The 17,128-nt window shown below is 42.5% G+C and overlaps 1 protein-coding gene across 1 annotated transcript in view; it reads right to left on the bottom strand.

Annotated features, from left to right (window-relative positions):
* The window catches only part of LOC121289283 (AP-1 complex subunit mu-1-like), a 54,932-nt gene that overhangs the window by 15,609 nt on the left and 22,195 nt on the right, over window positions 1–17,128 (bottom strand). Inside the window, exons 5-7 of the mRNA XM_041208576.1 lie at window positions 12,868–13,015; window positions 3,750–3,876; window positions 3,382–3,524 (exon numbers count right to left, since the gene is read on the bottom strand). Coding sequence (XP_041064510.1) covers window positions 3,382–3,524; window positions 3,750–3,876; window positions 12,868–13,015 — 418 coding nt within the window. The remainder of the gene's footprint in view (window positions 1–3,381; window positions 3,525–3,749; window positions 3,877–12,867; window positions 13,016–17,128) is intronic.

The following is a 17,128-nucleotide window of genomic DNA, read 5'->3' as shown; positions in this document are numbered from 1 at the left end:
GGGGATCAGGCTCCTCCATCACTCTATGCTGGTTCCCCTTACCTGCCTAACTCACAGTCGCATCCTCCTGTCCCTGACCATCAACCAACTCTTAAGGCTCTGTCTAACCTAAGTGGAGTGACTGCCTCCTGGAACAAAATGTCCAAGTGACTTTCCTCCCTGATGTCCCGCAATGACCACAACTCAGACTCTAGCTCAGCTTGGAGCTGAAGTTGCCTAAGCTACAGACACTTCCTACAGATATGGCTGTCTGGGATTGCAGTGCATTCCAAAGATGCCCACATGCTGCAGTCAGGGCACACCACCAGCCTTACCATTCCTTTCCAACCTTATTTATTTAATTAGTCAATTAGTTGTTAATTTACACAGATAAAGTAATAGAAAGTTGCACTCACCTAGCTTGGAGACAAGGAAGGAAACTCACCAACCATTGGAGACTGGAAAATAAATAGAGCAGCTCTTTCTCCCTCTGCCCCTAATTCCCACCTGAGCCAAATTTCCAACTCCTCACTTAACCTACGTCTCACTCAGGCATAGTCTGGTTTCTGTGCGCCCCTTTCTATGTGCAGGTTTAAAACTCTCTGCTATATAGTGCGAAATCATCCAGATATGCACTAAATGCAGTAGCGGGTGGGAAAAAGGACATTTTACCTACTGGCCGCAATGGCGAGTTTTCGCGCCGTATAGTCCCAATCCCAGCTCATTAATCATGCATTCCCGGGAAATACAGCATTTCGCTGGCAGGCAGCCTCAGATTCACCCCCAACACCATCACCTCACCACTTCCTCACCACCGGGCTCCATATTTAAAGTGCAGCTGCACGCACACCTCTGCACTTCCAGCCCAGGGCTGCTGCACAGAAGACATGGCAAGAAGACTGCAGCCCTCAGACTCAGTGACGTATCCCTGGGACACCTTCTGGACACGGTTGGAGCCCGCCACAATGTCCTCTATTCTTACTTTGGCCACAGGAGGCCCATCAGTGTCACCACTCCAGCTTGGGAAGCAATGGCAGTGGTGGTCAGTGTCAATGTTGCACAGAAGAGGTTCGTTATCCAGTGCAGAAAGACAACAAATGATCTCATCCATGCCACCAGGGTAAGGAAACCATCTCATCACTCTACACTCACACACTCACAAGCCCATCATGCATTCAGTGGCATCTCAATGGACATCACCCATCTCTCTCTCACACAGACCCTCACATCTCCATCTGGCCTCATCACCTCTGGAGACTGCCTCCTCAGCCCTCACTCTCTTCAAGCCACTTGCACAGATCAACATGTGTTCCAACACACGCTCTGAGATACCTCCCTTCCCCAGTAATTCCCCAGCCCTTCAGCCTCTTCCCTTACTTGAGGCAACTTCTCCCCCTTCCCCAAGCAAACACTAGCCCTGCAGCCATTGAAAATCCACCCCCGCCTTATGGCTGGTCTTGTAAGTAGAAACCAGCCCGTGAGCACCCTCTAAAAGTGACAATGGTGCTGCCTGTGAAGCCTGGTGCTGATGACTGCGAGTGCTGACCGAAGCAAGGTAAGCAAACAAACCTCAAATTCCCAAGCGAAGTGCAGCTTGCCAGCTGCGCATCGCTTATGTTCAGTTATGAAACACGTCGGAGTACAATCACACTGACGTGCCCGGATGAGCATGAGGAGATGATTCCTAGAGCTGGGCTTATAATTATATGCAAATTTATTACAATGAAGCTCTTGATGTGCGGCAGTAGGAAATGTGGCTTGCCATTGACGGGTGGAGCGGACAACTGCAAACTGCTTTCACCAGTCATGAAACCGAATTTTGGCCATCCTGCCAAACTGTCTGCTCGTGCCCTACGTGACGCTCAACATCAGCAGGCATGGAAAATTCTGTCCATAGAGCCTCTGATGGCTCACTAGATAGCTCAGCTTTTTGCTACAGTAATTAACATCTACTGAAGGCAACTGCTTTCAGCTGATTGAGGGATATTGTTTTTTTTTAATCATTCATGGGATGTAGGGGTCGCTGGCTAGGCCAGCATTTATTGCCCATCCCAAATTGCCCTTGAGAATGTGGTGATGAGCTGCCTTCTTGAACCGCTGTAGTCCATTTCGTGTAGCTACGCCCACAGTGCTGTTAGGGAGGGAGTTCCAGGATTTTGACCCAGCAACAGTGAAGGAACAGCGATATATTTTCAAGTCAGGATGGTGAGTGGCTTGGAGGGGAACTTCCAGGTGGTGATGTTCCCATGTGCCTGCTGCCCTTGTTCTTCTAGATGGTGGTGGTTGTGGGTTTGGAAGGTGCTGCCTAAGGAGCCTTGGTCAGTTTCGGCAGTGCATATTGTAAATGTTACACACTGCTGCCACTGTGCGTTGGTGGTGGAGGGAGTTAATGTTTGTGGATAGCATGCCAGTCAAGCGGGTTGCTTTGTCCTGGATGGTGTCAAACTTTTTGAGTGTTGTTGCAGCTGCACTCATCCAGGCAAGTGGAGAGTATTCCATCACACTCCTGACTTCTGCCTTGTAAATGCATGACAGGCTTTGAGGAGTCAGGCGGTGAGTTACTCACTGCAGGATTCCTAGCCTCTAACCTCCTCTTGTAGACACAGTATTTATATGGCTAGTCCAGTTCAGTTTCTGGTCAATGGTAACCCCCAGGATGTTGATAGTGGAGGATTCAGTGATGGTAATGCTATTTATTATCAAGAGGGAGATGGTTAGATTCTCTGTTGTTGGAGATGGTCATTGCCTGGCACTTGTGTGACGCAAATGTTACTTGCCACTTGTCAGCCCAAGCCTGGATATTGTCCAGGTCTTGCTGTATTTGGACATGGACTGCTTCAGTACCTGAGGAGTCATGAATGGTGCTGAACATCGTGCAATCATCAGCGAACATCCACACTTTTGACCTTATGATGAAAGGAAGGTCGTTGATGAAGCAGCTGAAGATGGTTGGGCCTAGGACACTACCCTAAAGAGATAACTGCCACTTCAGGCAGCTCCCTGTTTAACTAGGCTATTCAACTAGCAATGTGGGAAAGTTAGAACCTAACTCTTAATCTAAATTTAAAGTTAAGAAAAGTTTACCAGAAAGTCCTAACTTCTCACTCAATCTACATCTCACTCCAGTGTAGTCTGGTGTCCGTGCATCCCCTTCTGCCGAAGAATGGCCCGGAGGCAGGACCATATTGGCAAACCGGTGTATTGTATACTTGTTTCATTAAAATAAAGATGATTTAGCGATGAGACCAATATGCAGTAATGTGATACACAATGAGTTCACAGAAGAGTTCCTTTGCATGCCCAGTTCCTCTTCCTTATGTGTCTCCTTGGGAACGTACTTCATCACATATTAATGTTTTATCATAATACAGGATAACCTTAATAAAATTACTCATATCTTACTCGATTTGTGACTCGATATGACATCAATTCAAAGTCCTTGTCTGGCGGGATGAAGGAGATGACACGGTCATTTTCAAAGCGAGACAGGCGGACGCATGAATGGAATTTTATGTCTTCAAAGTCCACTACATTAACATTTTCTCCTTTGGAGCAAAAAAGTTAATATTAATGGGGATTGACACTCTTGAGTCATTTCACCTATGAATGAAATTTGTAAATCAGTTTAAAACTTTATTTTAAATAAAACAAATTTATATGACAAGATTTTCAACTTAAATAGGGCCAATGAGAAACTAGGCTGCTTTTACATTTAGGATGTTCTCGGATTTTACTGACCATTTTGCTTCATTCCAAAATTGTGTACTTACTTTGGTTCTGCTTGAAAAGAACATTGTCATTAAAACACAAACTGACTTCAGGCATCCCACTCAAGCAGCAATTCATTAGAATCTGTCCCAGAATTTCACCATGAACCACAGTGCCACGAGCATTTACCTGCAAAATTTCACACCTTTAGAGTCCTGTAGCTATTTGGAATTTTCATAAATATTACTATTTAATTTATAGCTCTAATGTTGCATTATTTTTTCAGTCATGCAGGAGGGGGCAGTTTCCATAGCTCTGACTGTGCTACTATAGGATATCTCAGGTAGCCTAATAACCTTTACAAGTTCATTATGTAGAATTCCATGTAAGTTATAACACAGAAATAGGCCACTTGGAATTATTTGTCAAGCCTCCTATCTGCAAGTATCATCTGCAAATTTGAATACCATTCTCCCAAGCTCTAAATCCAACTCATAGATACAAACAGTAAACAACAATGGACCCAAAGCATTACTCTGGGGGACAACAATCTGAGAAACTGCTCCTATCTCCTACTTTCTATTTCCTCCCTCTAGTCAGTTTTCAAAACAACGTGATACCCTCCCCCTAACTATTTACTTCAGTCTTCTCAATATTATCCTGTGTGGTACCTTGTCTACAGATTTCCTCTTCCATTTCCATCCCACAATTAGTAGGCTTGTAATATAATTCCATTAATATAATGATGAAAGCAAAATACTGCAGATGCTAGAAATCTGAAATAAAAACAGAAGGTGCTAGAAAATCTCAACAGGTCTGGCAGCATCTGTGGAGAGAGAATCAGAGTTAACGTTTCGAGTCTGTATGACTTCTTCAGAGGTAACATTAACATAATTTTTAGGCTTCGATCTCTAACCATATCAACTCAATCTGAACCTTTTTTGTGTACAGTCTGTGTATTTCATTCTTCACCAATTTTGTTTTTTCTCCTCCTTTCTTAGCTATTCTGTCCCTCCTAAAATATTATAATGAGATATGTTTAATTTACACCCCTGCTCAGTTTGCACTCAAGCTTTGGTTAGTACTATTACGTCATCAAGTGATACAAGTGCTTCTAATCCCCCCAGTTTATTTATTTTATTGCAATTCATGCATTTCACTTTGACTTATAGCAAGTCCTTTAATTTTGATGTTTTTTGGCCAAGCTAACACCTTGTTCCTTTAACTTAATTATTTGATGTAATTTTTCTCTTCACTCCATTCTGCATGCTATTCTTTTCACTGAATTCTTTTTTAGTTTCTAGTTGACTTTCTCTGCTTGCTCTTTCAGATGCTTTGATTTTTCCCTGCTTCCCTCTTGCCTAGTTTAAATGACTCCTCATTTCCTGTTTTATCCATTTGCCAGTCTATTGGCTCCCTTCCTGTGCAGGTCGAGCCCATTCTTGAGGAATAGCTTCCATCTTCCCCAGAAGTGGTGCCAATGTCCCCCTAAATGGAAAACACTACATTACATCATCCCTTTAGCCATTTGTTGAGCTCCTTAATTTCTCCATCATTCCATATTCTAACACATGGCTGGATAATAACTCAGAGATGATCAACTTTGAGGTCCAATTTCTCCTTTGGAAAGCCAGCATGGACACAATGGACTGAATGGACCTCTTCTGTACTGTTATGATTCTATTTTATTCTCCTAAACAATTTTACTAGGACTTCAGGTCTTACCTTTCTTTATAATGCTTCCACATAGACCAAAATATCTTAAATGTTCTCCCTTCCTTTCTTTTTTTCTCTAACTGTGTGTATATATCGCCACACCTTCTTCTATAACTGTCAGAGAAACTCTTTCTCCAGAAATCTTTCTCTTTCCCTGATGTGTTGAATTGTCTCCAACTATGAGATCTTGAGTTCAACTAATCTCAGACAAACACTTCTTTAGGAAACGTTTTCAACCAAGTTAGCATTTTTTTTTATTCGAAGCTGCTACATTCTGTAGGAACTGCAAATCACTGTCCCTTCCAGTGCTGCCATTCTTGTTATAAATGGATTTTGGATGAATGAAATCTTAAACTGGAGTAATCAGCCAGAGTACTAGTGGCCAGCTAATGTGGCTTTTCTATATAAAAGGGAGATGGAACAAATTTGAGGAAGGATAGATCATTTAGCTTAACATCGGTGGTAGGAAAGAGAAATGAATCCTTTCTCAAGGATATAACAGAAAAACATCTAGAAACTGAAAATATTATAGTGTAGTCAGCATGCACTAAGGCAAAGTCATGTTTGGTTAATCTTACTAATTTCTTTGAAGAAGTAATAGAAAGGATAGAATAGGGAAATGTAGTAGATGTAATGTATTTGGATTTCCAAGAAGCCTTCAGTAAGGGAAACACATTACCAAGATTAAAACATGTAGAATCAGGGGGCAAGTGGAATAATGATAGCAAACTGACTACAAAACGGAGGAGTTAAATATGGATCCTCAGATTGGCAAAAGGTGGGAAGTGTTGTTCTGCAACAATCAACACCAAGATCACTGTTGTCCACCATTTATTTAAACAATCTGAAATTGGTAATTGTAAGTACAATTTCAAAATTTGTCGGTGAAGTCAAATTGAAGCGTATAGTTAATACAAAGGAAGAGTACAACAAAATATATCAAGACATTAATAAATTGCAGAATAGGCATATAATTGGCAAATGAGCTTTAATATGGATACGTTTTGAAGTAGTACATTTTGGCCAGAAGAATAGGAGGCTGAATATCCTTTGGAAGATAAAAATTTAAATGGAGTAGAGGAACAGAGGGATTGGGAATACAGGTACACAAATCACTAAAAGCAGTGGCACAATTTAATAAAGCCACAACATATTCTGAAGATTAGCGGTAGGAGGCCATAAGATTGAGAAAATTTTAGAAACCAGCAAAGAGTGAGTAAAAGAAATTAGGAGGGAGAAAATAGTTTGTGAATAAACCAGTAAGAAATATAAAGAAAACGGACAATAAGAGTTTCTACAAGTATATAAAAAGGAAGAGCATAGTTAAAATAGATGTTGATCCCTTAGAGGGTGAGACTGGGGAACTAATAATAGGAAATGGCAGACATGGAACAAATATTTTGTATCTGTCTTCACGGTAGAAAACACAAAAAGCATCCCAATATTATTAGAAAATTTGGGGGAAAAAGGAAGGGAGGAACTTAAAACAATCACTCGCTGCAAGAGGATAAAAGAGCGAGCCCGAGAGGGAGCAGCGTGAAAGGATGAAAGAGCGAGTGCGAGGGGGAGAAGCGTGAGAGGATGAAAGAGCAAGTACAAGAGAGAGCAGTGTGTGACCGAGAGGATAAAAGAACAAGTACAAGAGGGAGCAGCGTGTGACTGAGAGGGAGCAGTGCGAGCACAAGAGGATAAAAGAATGAGCGCGAGAGGGAGCAGCACGAGCCCGAGAGGATGAAAGAGCGAGCGTGAGAGGGATCAATGCGAGAGAATAAAAGAGCGAGTGTGAGAGTGAGCAGTGCGTGATTGAGAGGGAGCAGTACGAGAGAATAAAAGAGCGAGAGCAAGAATGAGTAGCACGAGCCCAAGAGGGAGCAGCAATGGGGGTGGCAAAGGCGCAGAGTCCACTCTGGGTGAGGGACTTCAATGTCCCAAGGACCACGACTGACCGAGATGGATCACCCACTCGGCATTTCTGGTTGAAGATGGAGGGTAGTCTCAATGTGAAGACAGAACTTCGTTCCACAAGGTCTGTGCGGTAGTCACACCTACCGGCTTCTGCGGCAGGCAGGTTGATGAGGATGAGGTCAAGTATGTGTTTCCCTCTTGTTTATTCCCTCACCACTTGCAGCAGACCCAGTCTAGCAGCTATATCCTTAGACTCGACCAGCTCAAATATCCCCATTCTCAATGATTGGGGAGCCCAGCACATCAGTGCAAAAGATAAGGCTTAACCATTTGCTACAATCGTCAGCCAGAAATGCTGAGTGGATGATCTATCTTGGCCTCCTCCAAAGGTTCCCAACATCACAGATGCCAGTCTTCAGCCAATTCATTCCACGTGAGATCAAGAAACGGCTGAAGGCACTGGATACTGCAAAGGCTTTGGGCCCTGACAATATTCCGGCAATAGAACTGAAGACTTGTGCTCCAGAACATGCCACGCCCCTAGCCAAGCTGTTCCAGTACAGCTACAACACTGGCATCTACCCAGCTATGTGTAAAATTGCCCAGGTATGTCCCGTACACAAAAAGCAGGACAAATCCAACCCAGACAATCACCGCCCCATCAATCTATCACAGAATCACAGAATTGTTATGGTGTAGAAGGAGGCCATTCAACCCATTGTGTCTGTACTAGATCTCTGAGCATTTTAACTTAGTGCCAATCTCCTGCCTTTTCCCCATAACCATGCACATTGGATGATATTTAAATAGAAACAATGCCCTCTTGAATGCCTCAATTGAACCTGCCTCCACCATACTTCCAGGCAGTGCATTCCAAACTCTATCTACTCGCTGTGTGAAAAAGCTTTTTCTCATCTTGCATTTGCTTCTTTTGCAAAACACTTTAAAACTAGAGGAACAGCACCTCATCTTCCGAATAGGCACTTTGCAGCCTTTCGGACTGAATATTGAGTGTAACAATTTTAGATCATGAACTCTCCCCTCCATCCCCACCCCCTTTCTGATTTCCCCCTCCTTTTTGTTTTTTTCCAATAAATTATATAGATTTTTCTTTTCCCACCTATTTCCATTATTTTTAAATGTATTTCCATCCATTGTTTTATATCTACCTTTTAGCCTTTTTCGATTCCTTCACCCCACCCCCACTAGGGCTATCTGTACCTTGCTCGTCCTGCTTTCTACCCTTAATTAGCACATTCCTTTAGATAATATCACCACCTTCAACACCTCTTTGTCTTTTTGTCTGTGACATCTTTTGGTTATCTCTACCTATCACTGGCCCTCTATCCAGCTCTTCTTGTCCCACTCCCCCACCCCCCTTAAACCAGCTTATATTTCACCCCTTTTCTATTTTTCCTTAGTTCTGTTGAAGAGTCATGCGGACTTGAAACGTTAACTGTGCTTCTCTCCACAGATGCTGCCAGACCTGCTGAGTTTTTCCAGGTATTTTTGTTTTTGTTTTGGATTTTCAGCATCCGCAGTTTTTTGCTTTTATATTAAAACTGTGCCCTCTGGTTCTCAATCCGTTTAAGAACGGGAACAGTTTCTCCCTTTCTACTTTGTCCAGATCCGTCATGATTTTGAAAACTTCTATCAAATCTCCTCTTTGCCTTCTCCTCTCCAAGAAAAACAGTCCCAACTTCTCCAATCTTTCCTCATAACTGAAGTGTCTTATCCCTGGAACTATTCTCGTAAACCTCTTCCGTACTCTCTCCAATGCGTTCACATCCTTCCTATAGTGTGATGCCCATAATTGTGCACAATACTCCAGCTGAGGTCTAACCAGTGTCTTATATACGTTCATCATAATCTCCTTGCTCTTGTATTCTATGCCCCTGTTAATGAAACGTAGAACACTGTATGCTTTAGAAATAACACTCCTGCCACCTTTAATGACTTATGTTTTTATACGCCCAGATCTCTCTGCTCCTGCACACCCTTTAGAATAATATCCATTATTTTATACTGTCTCTCCATGTTCTTTGTACTAAATTGTATCACCTCACATTTCTCCATATTGAACTTCATCTGCTACCTGTCTGCCCACTTCAATGTGTCAATATTCTTTTGAAGTTCTACACTGTCCTCCTCACAGTTTACAATTCTTCCAAGTTTGGTGTCATCCACAAACTTTGAAATTGTCCCCTGCATACCACTAGATCATTTATATGTATCGGGAAAAGCAAGGATCCCAAATATCGGCCCCCTGGGGAACTCCACTACAAACCTTCTTCCAGCCAAAATATAAATACCCATTAACGATTACTCTCTGTTTTCTATCCCTCAGCCAATTTTATATCCACATTGCTACTGTCCCTTCTATTCCATGACCCATAACTTTTCTCACAAATTCGTTGTGAGGCACTGTATCGAGCCCCTTTTGGAAGTCCATATACCCCACATCAATGGCCTTGCCCTCTTCAAAAAACTGCAACAAGTTAGCTAGACATGATTTTCCTTTAACAAATCCAAACTGACTGTTCCAAAACAATCCACATTTTTCCATGTGACTACTAATTCTGTCCTGAATAATTGTTTCTGTAAGTTTCCCCACCACCGAAGTTAAACTGACTGGTCTATAATTGCAGGGCAGATCTTTACAGCCATTTTTGAACAAGTGCGTAATGTTTGCAATTCTCCAGTCTTCTGGCACCTCCACCGAATCCTGAGAATATTGAAAGATTGTGCAATTTCCACTCTCACTTCCTTCAATATTCTTGGATGCATCTCATCTGGTACAGGTGCCTTATCAACTTTAAGTACCGACAACTTATCCAATACTTCCTCCTTATCAATTTTAAATCCTTCTAGTGATTGAGTTTTTTCCTCTGTCACCTGGGCAGCATGTGCCTCGTAGGGAAAGACAGATGCAAAGTATTGATTTAACACCTCAGCCATGCCTCTTGCCTCTATGTATGAATCCCCTTTTTGGTCCCTAATCGGCCCTACTCCTCCATTTACCACCATTTTACTATTGATGTGTCAATATAAGACTTTGGGATTTCCTTTTATGTTAGCTGCCAGTCTTTTTCATAATCGCTCTTTGCTTCAAGTATTTGCTTTTTCACATCCCTTCTGAACCTTCTGTATTCAGCTTGGTTCTCAGTTGTATTTGCTACTTGACACCTGTCTTAAGCACACTTTTTCTTCTTTAACTTAATTTCTATCTTCTTTGTCATCCAGGGAGCTCTGGATTTGTTTGTCCTACCCTTCCCCTTTGAGGGAACGTACCTTCACTGTGCCCAAACCACGTCCTCTTTGAAGGTAGCCCATTGTTCAGCTACTGTTTCTCCCACCAACCTTTGGTTCCAGACTATCCCGTCCAAATCCGTTCTTGCCACATTGAAGCCCACTCTCTGCCAGTTGATTATTCTTACTCTGGATTGACCAATGTCATTTTCCACCATCATCCTAAACCTTATATACAATGATCACTGTCCCCTAAATGTTCTCCCACTGTCACGTGATCTACTTGGCCTACCCTCGATCATCAATACAGTGATGGAAGGGACCATCAACAGTGCTATCAAGCAGCACTTGCTTAGCAATAACCTGCTCACTGACACTCAGTTTGGGTGTTCTGCCAGGGCCACTCATTTCCTGATCTCATTATTCCCTTGGTTCAAACATGGCAAAAGAGCTGAACTCCAGCAGTGAAGTGAGAGTGACTGCCCTTGACATCAATGTAGCATTTGACTGAGTGTGGCATCAAGGAGCCCTAGCAAAACTGGAGTCAATGGGAATCAGGGGAAAACTCTCCGCTCAGTGGAGTCATACCTAGCACAAAGGGAGATGGTTGTTGGAGGTCAGACATCTCAGCTCCAGGACATCAGTGCAGGAGTTTTTCAGGGTTGTGTCCTCGGCCCAATAACCTTCAGCTACTTCATCCAATGACCTTCCTTCCACCATAAGGTCAGAAGTGGGGATGTTCCCTGATGATGCACAATGTTCAGCACCATTCACTACACCTCAGATACTGAAGCAGACCATGTCCAAATGCAGAAAGACCTGGACAACATCCAGGCTTGGGCTGAGAAGTGGCAAGTAACATTCGCACCACACACCACCAGGCAATGACCATCTCCAACTAGACAGAATCTAACCATCGCTCCATGACATTCAATGGCATTTCCACTGCTGAATCCCCCACTATCAACATTCTGGGGGTTACCGTTGACCAGAAACTGAACTGGACTATTAATACTGTGGCTACAAGAGAAGGTCAGAGGCTAGGAATCCTGCGGCGAATAACTCGCCTCCTGACTGACCACTACCTACAAGGCACAAGTCAGGAGTGTGATGAAATACTCCCCACTTGCCTGGATGAGTGCAGCTCCCACAACACTCAAGGAGCTTGACACCATCTAGGGCAAAGCAGACAGCTCGATTAGCACCACATCCACAAACATTCACTCCCTCCACCACCGACGCACCGTGGCAGCAGTGTGTACCATCTACAAGATGCTCTGCAGAAACTCACCAAGGCTCTTTAGACAGCACCTTCTAACCCCACAACCTCTACCATCTAGAAGGACAAGGGTGGCAGATAGATGGGAACACCACCACCTAGAAGTTCCCCTCCTAGCCACACACCATCCTGACTCGGAAATATATTTCCTTCCATGTCGCTGGGTCAGAATCCTGGAACTACCTTCCTAACAGCACTGTGGGTATACCTACATGACATGGACTGCAGCTGTTCAAGAAGGCAGCCCACCACTACCGTCTCAAAGGCAATTAGGGATAGGGAATAAATGCTGGCTTAGCCAGCAATGCCCACATCCTGTAAATGAATTTTAAAAAGAGAGGTGAAAAGTGAAAAGCTTCAGATTGGCACCAAGACCTGGAGAGGACAGGAGGTCATAAGGTCAGATTTTTAGGAGCTAGGAGGGAACCTCCTAGTGCCATGTGCTAGTCAGAGTAGAAATAGGAAGTTAGAGAGGATTTATGTGTGGCTTGGAGCATGGTGCAGGAGGGAGGGCTTCAGATTCTTGGGGCATTGGGACCAGATCTTGGGGAGCAGGCACCTATTTAAAAGGGACAGGTTGCACCTCAACAGGATTGGGGCCAATGTTCTCATAGGGAGGTTCACTTGTATGGTTGCGGAGGGTTTAAACTAAATTGTTAGGGGGGGTGGGCTTCAGCATATAGATGTAGAAAAGGGGAATAAGGTGCATAAAGTGAGATTGTTGGAGAGTACTAGAGAAGGAAGTAGTACCATATTAGATAGGAGTGGAATAAATAGGATTGAGAAATGCAAAGACAGAATTGCAATGTATGTATGGAAATGCACACACACACACACCAACCTCATTCACCATTTACATACAATGTACGTATGTAAATGGTGAATGAGGTTGGTGAGCTACAAGCACAAAGAGCAGTGTTTATGTTATGTTCTTTTCCAAATAATAGTTTCTAACCATGTGATGCTGGTACATACAGTTCAACTGATCCAAGTGTTTACCCAAGGTTACCTTCTAAAAAGCATGAACTAACCAGGAAGTTAATAGACTCAATGATGTCCATGAAAAGTTCATTCTTCTGATACTTGATTCCTTCAGATCTCCAGGATACAGCATTGGTGACAGCAGCTGGGGGTCTAGGTGCTCCCTGCTTTAATTTGAAGCCTTCCTGTGTGATGTATCTGTGTCAAATCATGTAAAAGGATGAAAAGACAATGTTTTATAAATTTTCAAAAAAAAACTACAATAACTCTTGCTTTTATAGTGCCGTTAATTTAAAAATGCCTAAAAACACTTCACAGAAGGCAAGGGGAGGAGAAAGAGGAATAAATAAGTGAAAAGTTGCTGAGTCATGGATGGTTAGGTGAAAATTTGATAGAAAAGATGGGTTTTGACAAGATTTTTACGTGAGTGAGGAGAGACAAAGGAGCTTAGGAAGGTTCGCAGATTAGGATCGAGGCTGCTGAAGGCTCTGTAATGCACAAGAGGCCATAGTTGGGGGTCTGAGGGGAGCAGGTGACATAAGGCAAGAGGACTGTGTAAAAAGGTGAGTGGGCCAATACTATAGTGTGATGAAGGCAATGTCATCAAACAAAATTGGTTTATTTTTCTCAAAACTGAGAGCCTGGTTTAGTCCACCTGGTTTCACCTCTATATTCCAATCTGACTGAAAAAGGTACTTCTTGCAAGCTTTTCTGCAGAATAGATCTTTAGATTTAAGGTTGTTAATATCAGTTTGTGAACTATGACAAGCCTCCATAAGACGACACACTGTCGCCTTTGGTTATGAATCATAGCATGGGAGCCATTAGTTAACTGATCCTGCCAATTGCAGAGTGTGTAGGAGTTCTAAGATGGCTGACTTTACATGGGAAACATGCAGCAGACCAAAACGCAGGCTCAAAGTCCCAAGATGCACAGAAATCAAAATCTACAGTGCAGAAGGAGGCCATTCAGCCCATCGAGTCTGCACCAGCCCTCTGAAAGTGTGTTCTACCTAGTCCCACTCCCCTGCCTTAGTCCCGTAATCTTGCACATTCTTTATTTTCAGAAAGCAATCCAATTCCTCCTTGAATATCTTGATTGAACTTACCTGCACCGCCATCTCAAGAAGTTCATTCCAGACTCCAACCACCCTCAGAGTGAAAACATTTTTCCTCACATCATATTTACTCCTTTTGCTAATTATTTTGAATCTGTGCCCTCTAATTCTTATTGCTCTCTTGAATGGGAACAGTTTCTCACTATTTACCCTGTCCATACCCCTTAGGATCTTGAATACCTCCATCAAGTCTCCTCTCAGCCTTCTTTTCTCAAAGGAAAACAGACCAGACCTCTCCAATCTGTCCTCATGTCTGATGTCAAGAACTTGAGATAGCAGTGTGTATGCAAATCAGTGCTATACTGATTCAGTGTTCCTTTGTTTTTGAATGATATCCATTTTTCAAATTAATTGCGAGGCAATTGACATGCAGAAATGCAGGATGGAAATGCATGTCTCAGACACGCTCAGTTACTTAGCACGGCATGAAGTGGTTAATGTGGCTTGGAAAAGTGAGAAAAACTTTTAATCAAGACAACTAAGACATACTCCACAGAGAAGCCATCTAATTACAAAAGGGACATGGAATTTGAATTTACAAAGTTCAGGGTTGGTTTCCTTTGGTCTAACAATGAAATTGGGACAACTGAGTGTAAGAAAGAAACAATACATAGCAAAGTTATCTACATGGTGGATAATGGTAAAAGGAGAGCCAGAGACTCTTTCAAATCTATGATTTCTTGGCAATATAGTGCATAGTAGCTGTAGGTGTCATGTATTCTGATTTTCTTTGTCAGTGTCGTGATAAAATAAGAGAAGCAAAGAGAGAGGCTGAGAAAAGACTGGCAGCTAACATAAAAGTGAATCAAAAGTCCTCTATAAATAGTAAATGGGTGGTAAAGGAAGAGAGGGGTCAATTAGGGTCCAAAAATGGGATTTATGCATGTAGGCAGGGGGCATAGCTGAGGCATTAAATCTGTCTTTACCAAGGCAGATGCTGCTGAACAGGCCACGATAAAAGAGGAGGGAGTTCAGACACTTGAAGAGTTAAAAATTGATAAGGATTGAATAGGCTGCCTGTACTTAAGTTGACAAAGCACCAGGACCGACTGAGATGCACCAAGGATACTAATGAAAGTGAGTGTGGAATTTGCAGAGGCACTGTCCATAATTTTCCAGTCTTCCTTAGACCCAGGGGTGGTGCCAGAGGACTGGAGAATGACAAATATTGCACCCTTATTCAAAAAAGGGTGCAAAGATAAGCCCAGCAACAACAGGCCAGTCAGTTTAACCTCATTATTGAAGAAATTTCTATGACTGTTCTACAACAATAATTCAGGATAAAATTAATAGTCACATGGGCATGGATTTGTTAAGGGAAAATTATGCTTAACTAACTTGCTTGAGTTTTTTGAGGATGTGTCAGGGAGGGTTCAAAGGTATTTGATAAAGTGCCACATAACAGGCGTGAGCAAAGTTGGAGCTTATGGAATAAAAAGGACAGTAGCAATATGGATACAAAATTGGCTGAGTGACAGGAAACAGACAGTAATGTTAATGGATGTTTTCGGACTGGAGGAAGATTTGTGGAGGAGTTCCCCAGAGGTCAGTGCTAGGACCCTTGCTTTTCCCATGACCTAAACCTTGGTGTACAGAGAACAATTTCAAAATTTGTGAATGATACAAAATTCGGAAGTATAGTGAACTGTGAGGAGATAGTGTAGAACTTCAAAAGAACACAGAAACGTAGGTGAAATGGGCGGACAAATAGCAAATGAAATTTAATGCAGAGAAGTGAGAAGTGATTCATTTTGGTAGAAAGAACATGAAGAGGCAATATAAAATAAAGGGTACAATTTTGAAAGGGATGCGGGAGCAAAGGGACCCAGGTATAAATGTGCACAAGTTATTGAAGGTGGCAGGACAGGTTGAGAGAGTAGTTAATAACACTTACAGCATTCCAGGCTTTATTAAGAGGGGCATAAAGTACAAGTGCAAGGTGGTTATATTAACCTTGTATAAAATACTGGTTCAGCCCATTAGGCTTTACCTCATTGGCACATTTGTGCAATTAAAAGGCTGAAAGTATGGCTTGGAAAAGGATCCATTCAAGTTGAAGTCTTAAAGCAATAACGGGATTTGTTTGTACGCTAGAGTTAAGTTGGCTAAGCTAAGATCTCAAAGGATGTCATGAGTCAAGAGACCAAGTTTAAGGAACCAAGAAGGGAAGACCCCAGAAGTTGGATCCACAGGAAAGACAGACTGATATGCATTGAAGTTGTATATTGGGCCTTTCCTCGACTAATTAAATGTTAGGTATCAATCTTTATTGTCCAATAAACCTTGTTAGTTTGCATTCTAAATTAGTGATTGCCCTTTTTGCCAATATGGTCATTCCTTGACAAGAGTTTTCTTACTCTAGGGTTTAGTATATGGTCAAATTCTTACAAGTTTTAACTGGAGTATTGCATCCAGTTCTGGATGCACTTTAGGAAGTGTGTGAAGGTATTAGGGAGAGTGCAGAAAACATTTGTGAGATCAGTTCCAGGGATGTGGAGCTTCAGTTTCATAGATTGGAGAAGTTGGGATTTTTTTCCTTGGCAGAGAGAAGGTTGACAGGGTATTCGATAGAGGTATTCAAAATCATGAGGGACCTGGACAGAGAAGATAGCGAGAATCTGTTCCCATTGGTGGGAGGATGGAGAACTAACTGGAGGGCACAGATTGAAGTAGTTGGCAAAAGAAGCAATAGCAACATGAGGAAAAGCTTTTTCATGCAGCAAGTGGTTAGGATTTGGAATGTACAGCTGGAGAGTGTGTTAGAAGTGGGTTCAATTGAGGCATTCAAGAATGAATTGAATTATTATCTGAAAAGGAAGAATATGACAAGCTATTGGGAGAATGAAGGGGATGGCACTAGATGATTTGCTCCTTCGGAGAGCCGGCACAGACAGAACAGGTCAAATGTGCTCCTTCTTTGCATTGTAACCATTCTGTTATTCTCTTACCTGCTGAGTTTCCTGAGGCCCAGGAAATGCAGCCATTTATGATTAAAAATAGAATGACTTAAAATGAAGGCACACAGCCTTAAATGATTAATCTGCTTCCAGGGAGCAGATTGGTTGCCTGCCCCTCACCCTCAATGCCTGCCCCTCGCCCTGCCTCTGTTAAGCCCAGAAGTGGGCAGGTTCAGTTCCTGTTCTAGATTTTTTGCAATTTAACTTCTGACATGACCCCAAACCACCTATTTTTG

This window comes from Carcharodon carcharias, chromosome 16 (assembly GCF_017639515.1).
Source record: "Carcharodon carcharias isolate sCarCar2 chromosome 16, sCarCar2.pri, whole genome shotgun sequence".
NCBI lineage: Eukaryota > Metazoa > Chordata > Chondrichthyes > Lamniformes > Lamnidae > Carcharodon > Carcharodon carcharias.
This window is presented reverse-complemented; position numbering and strand designations above follow the sequence as displayed.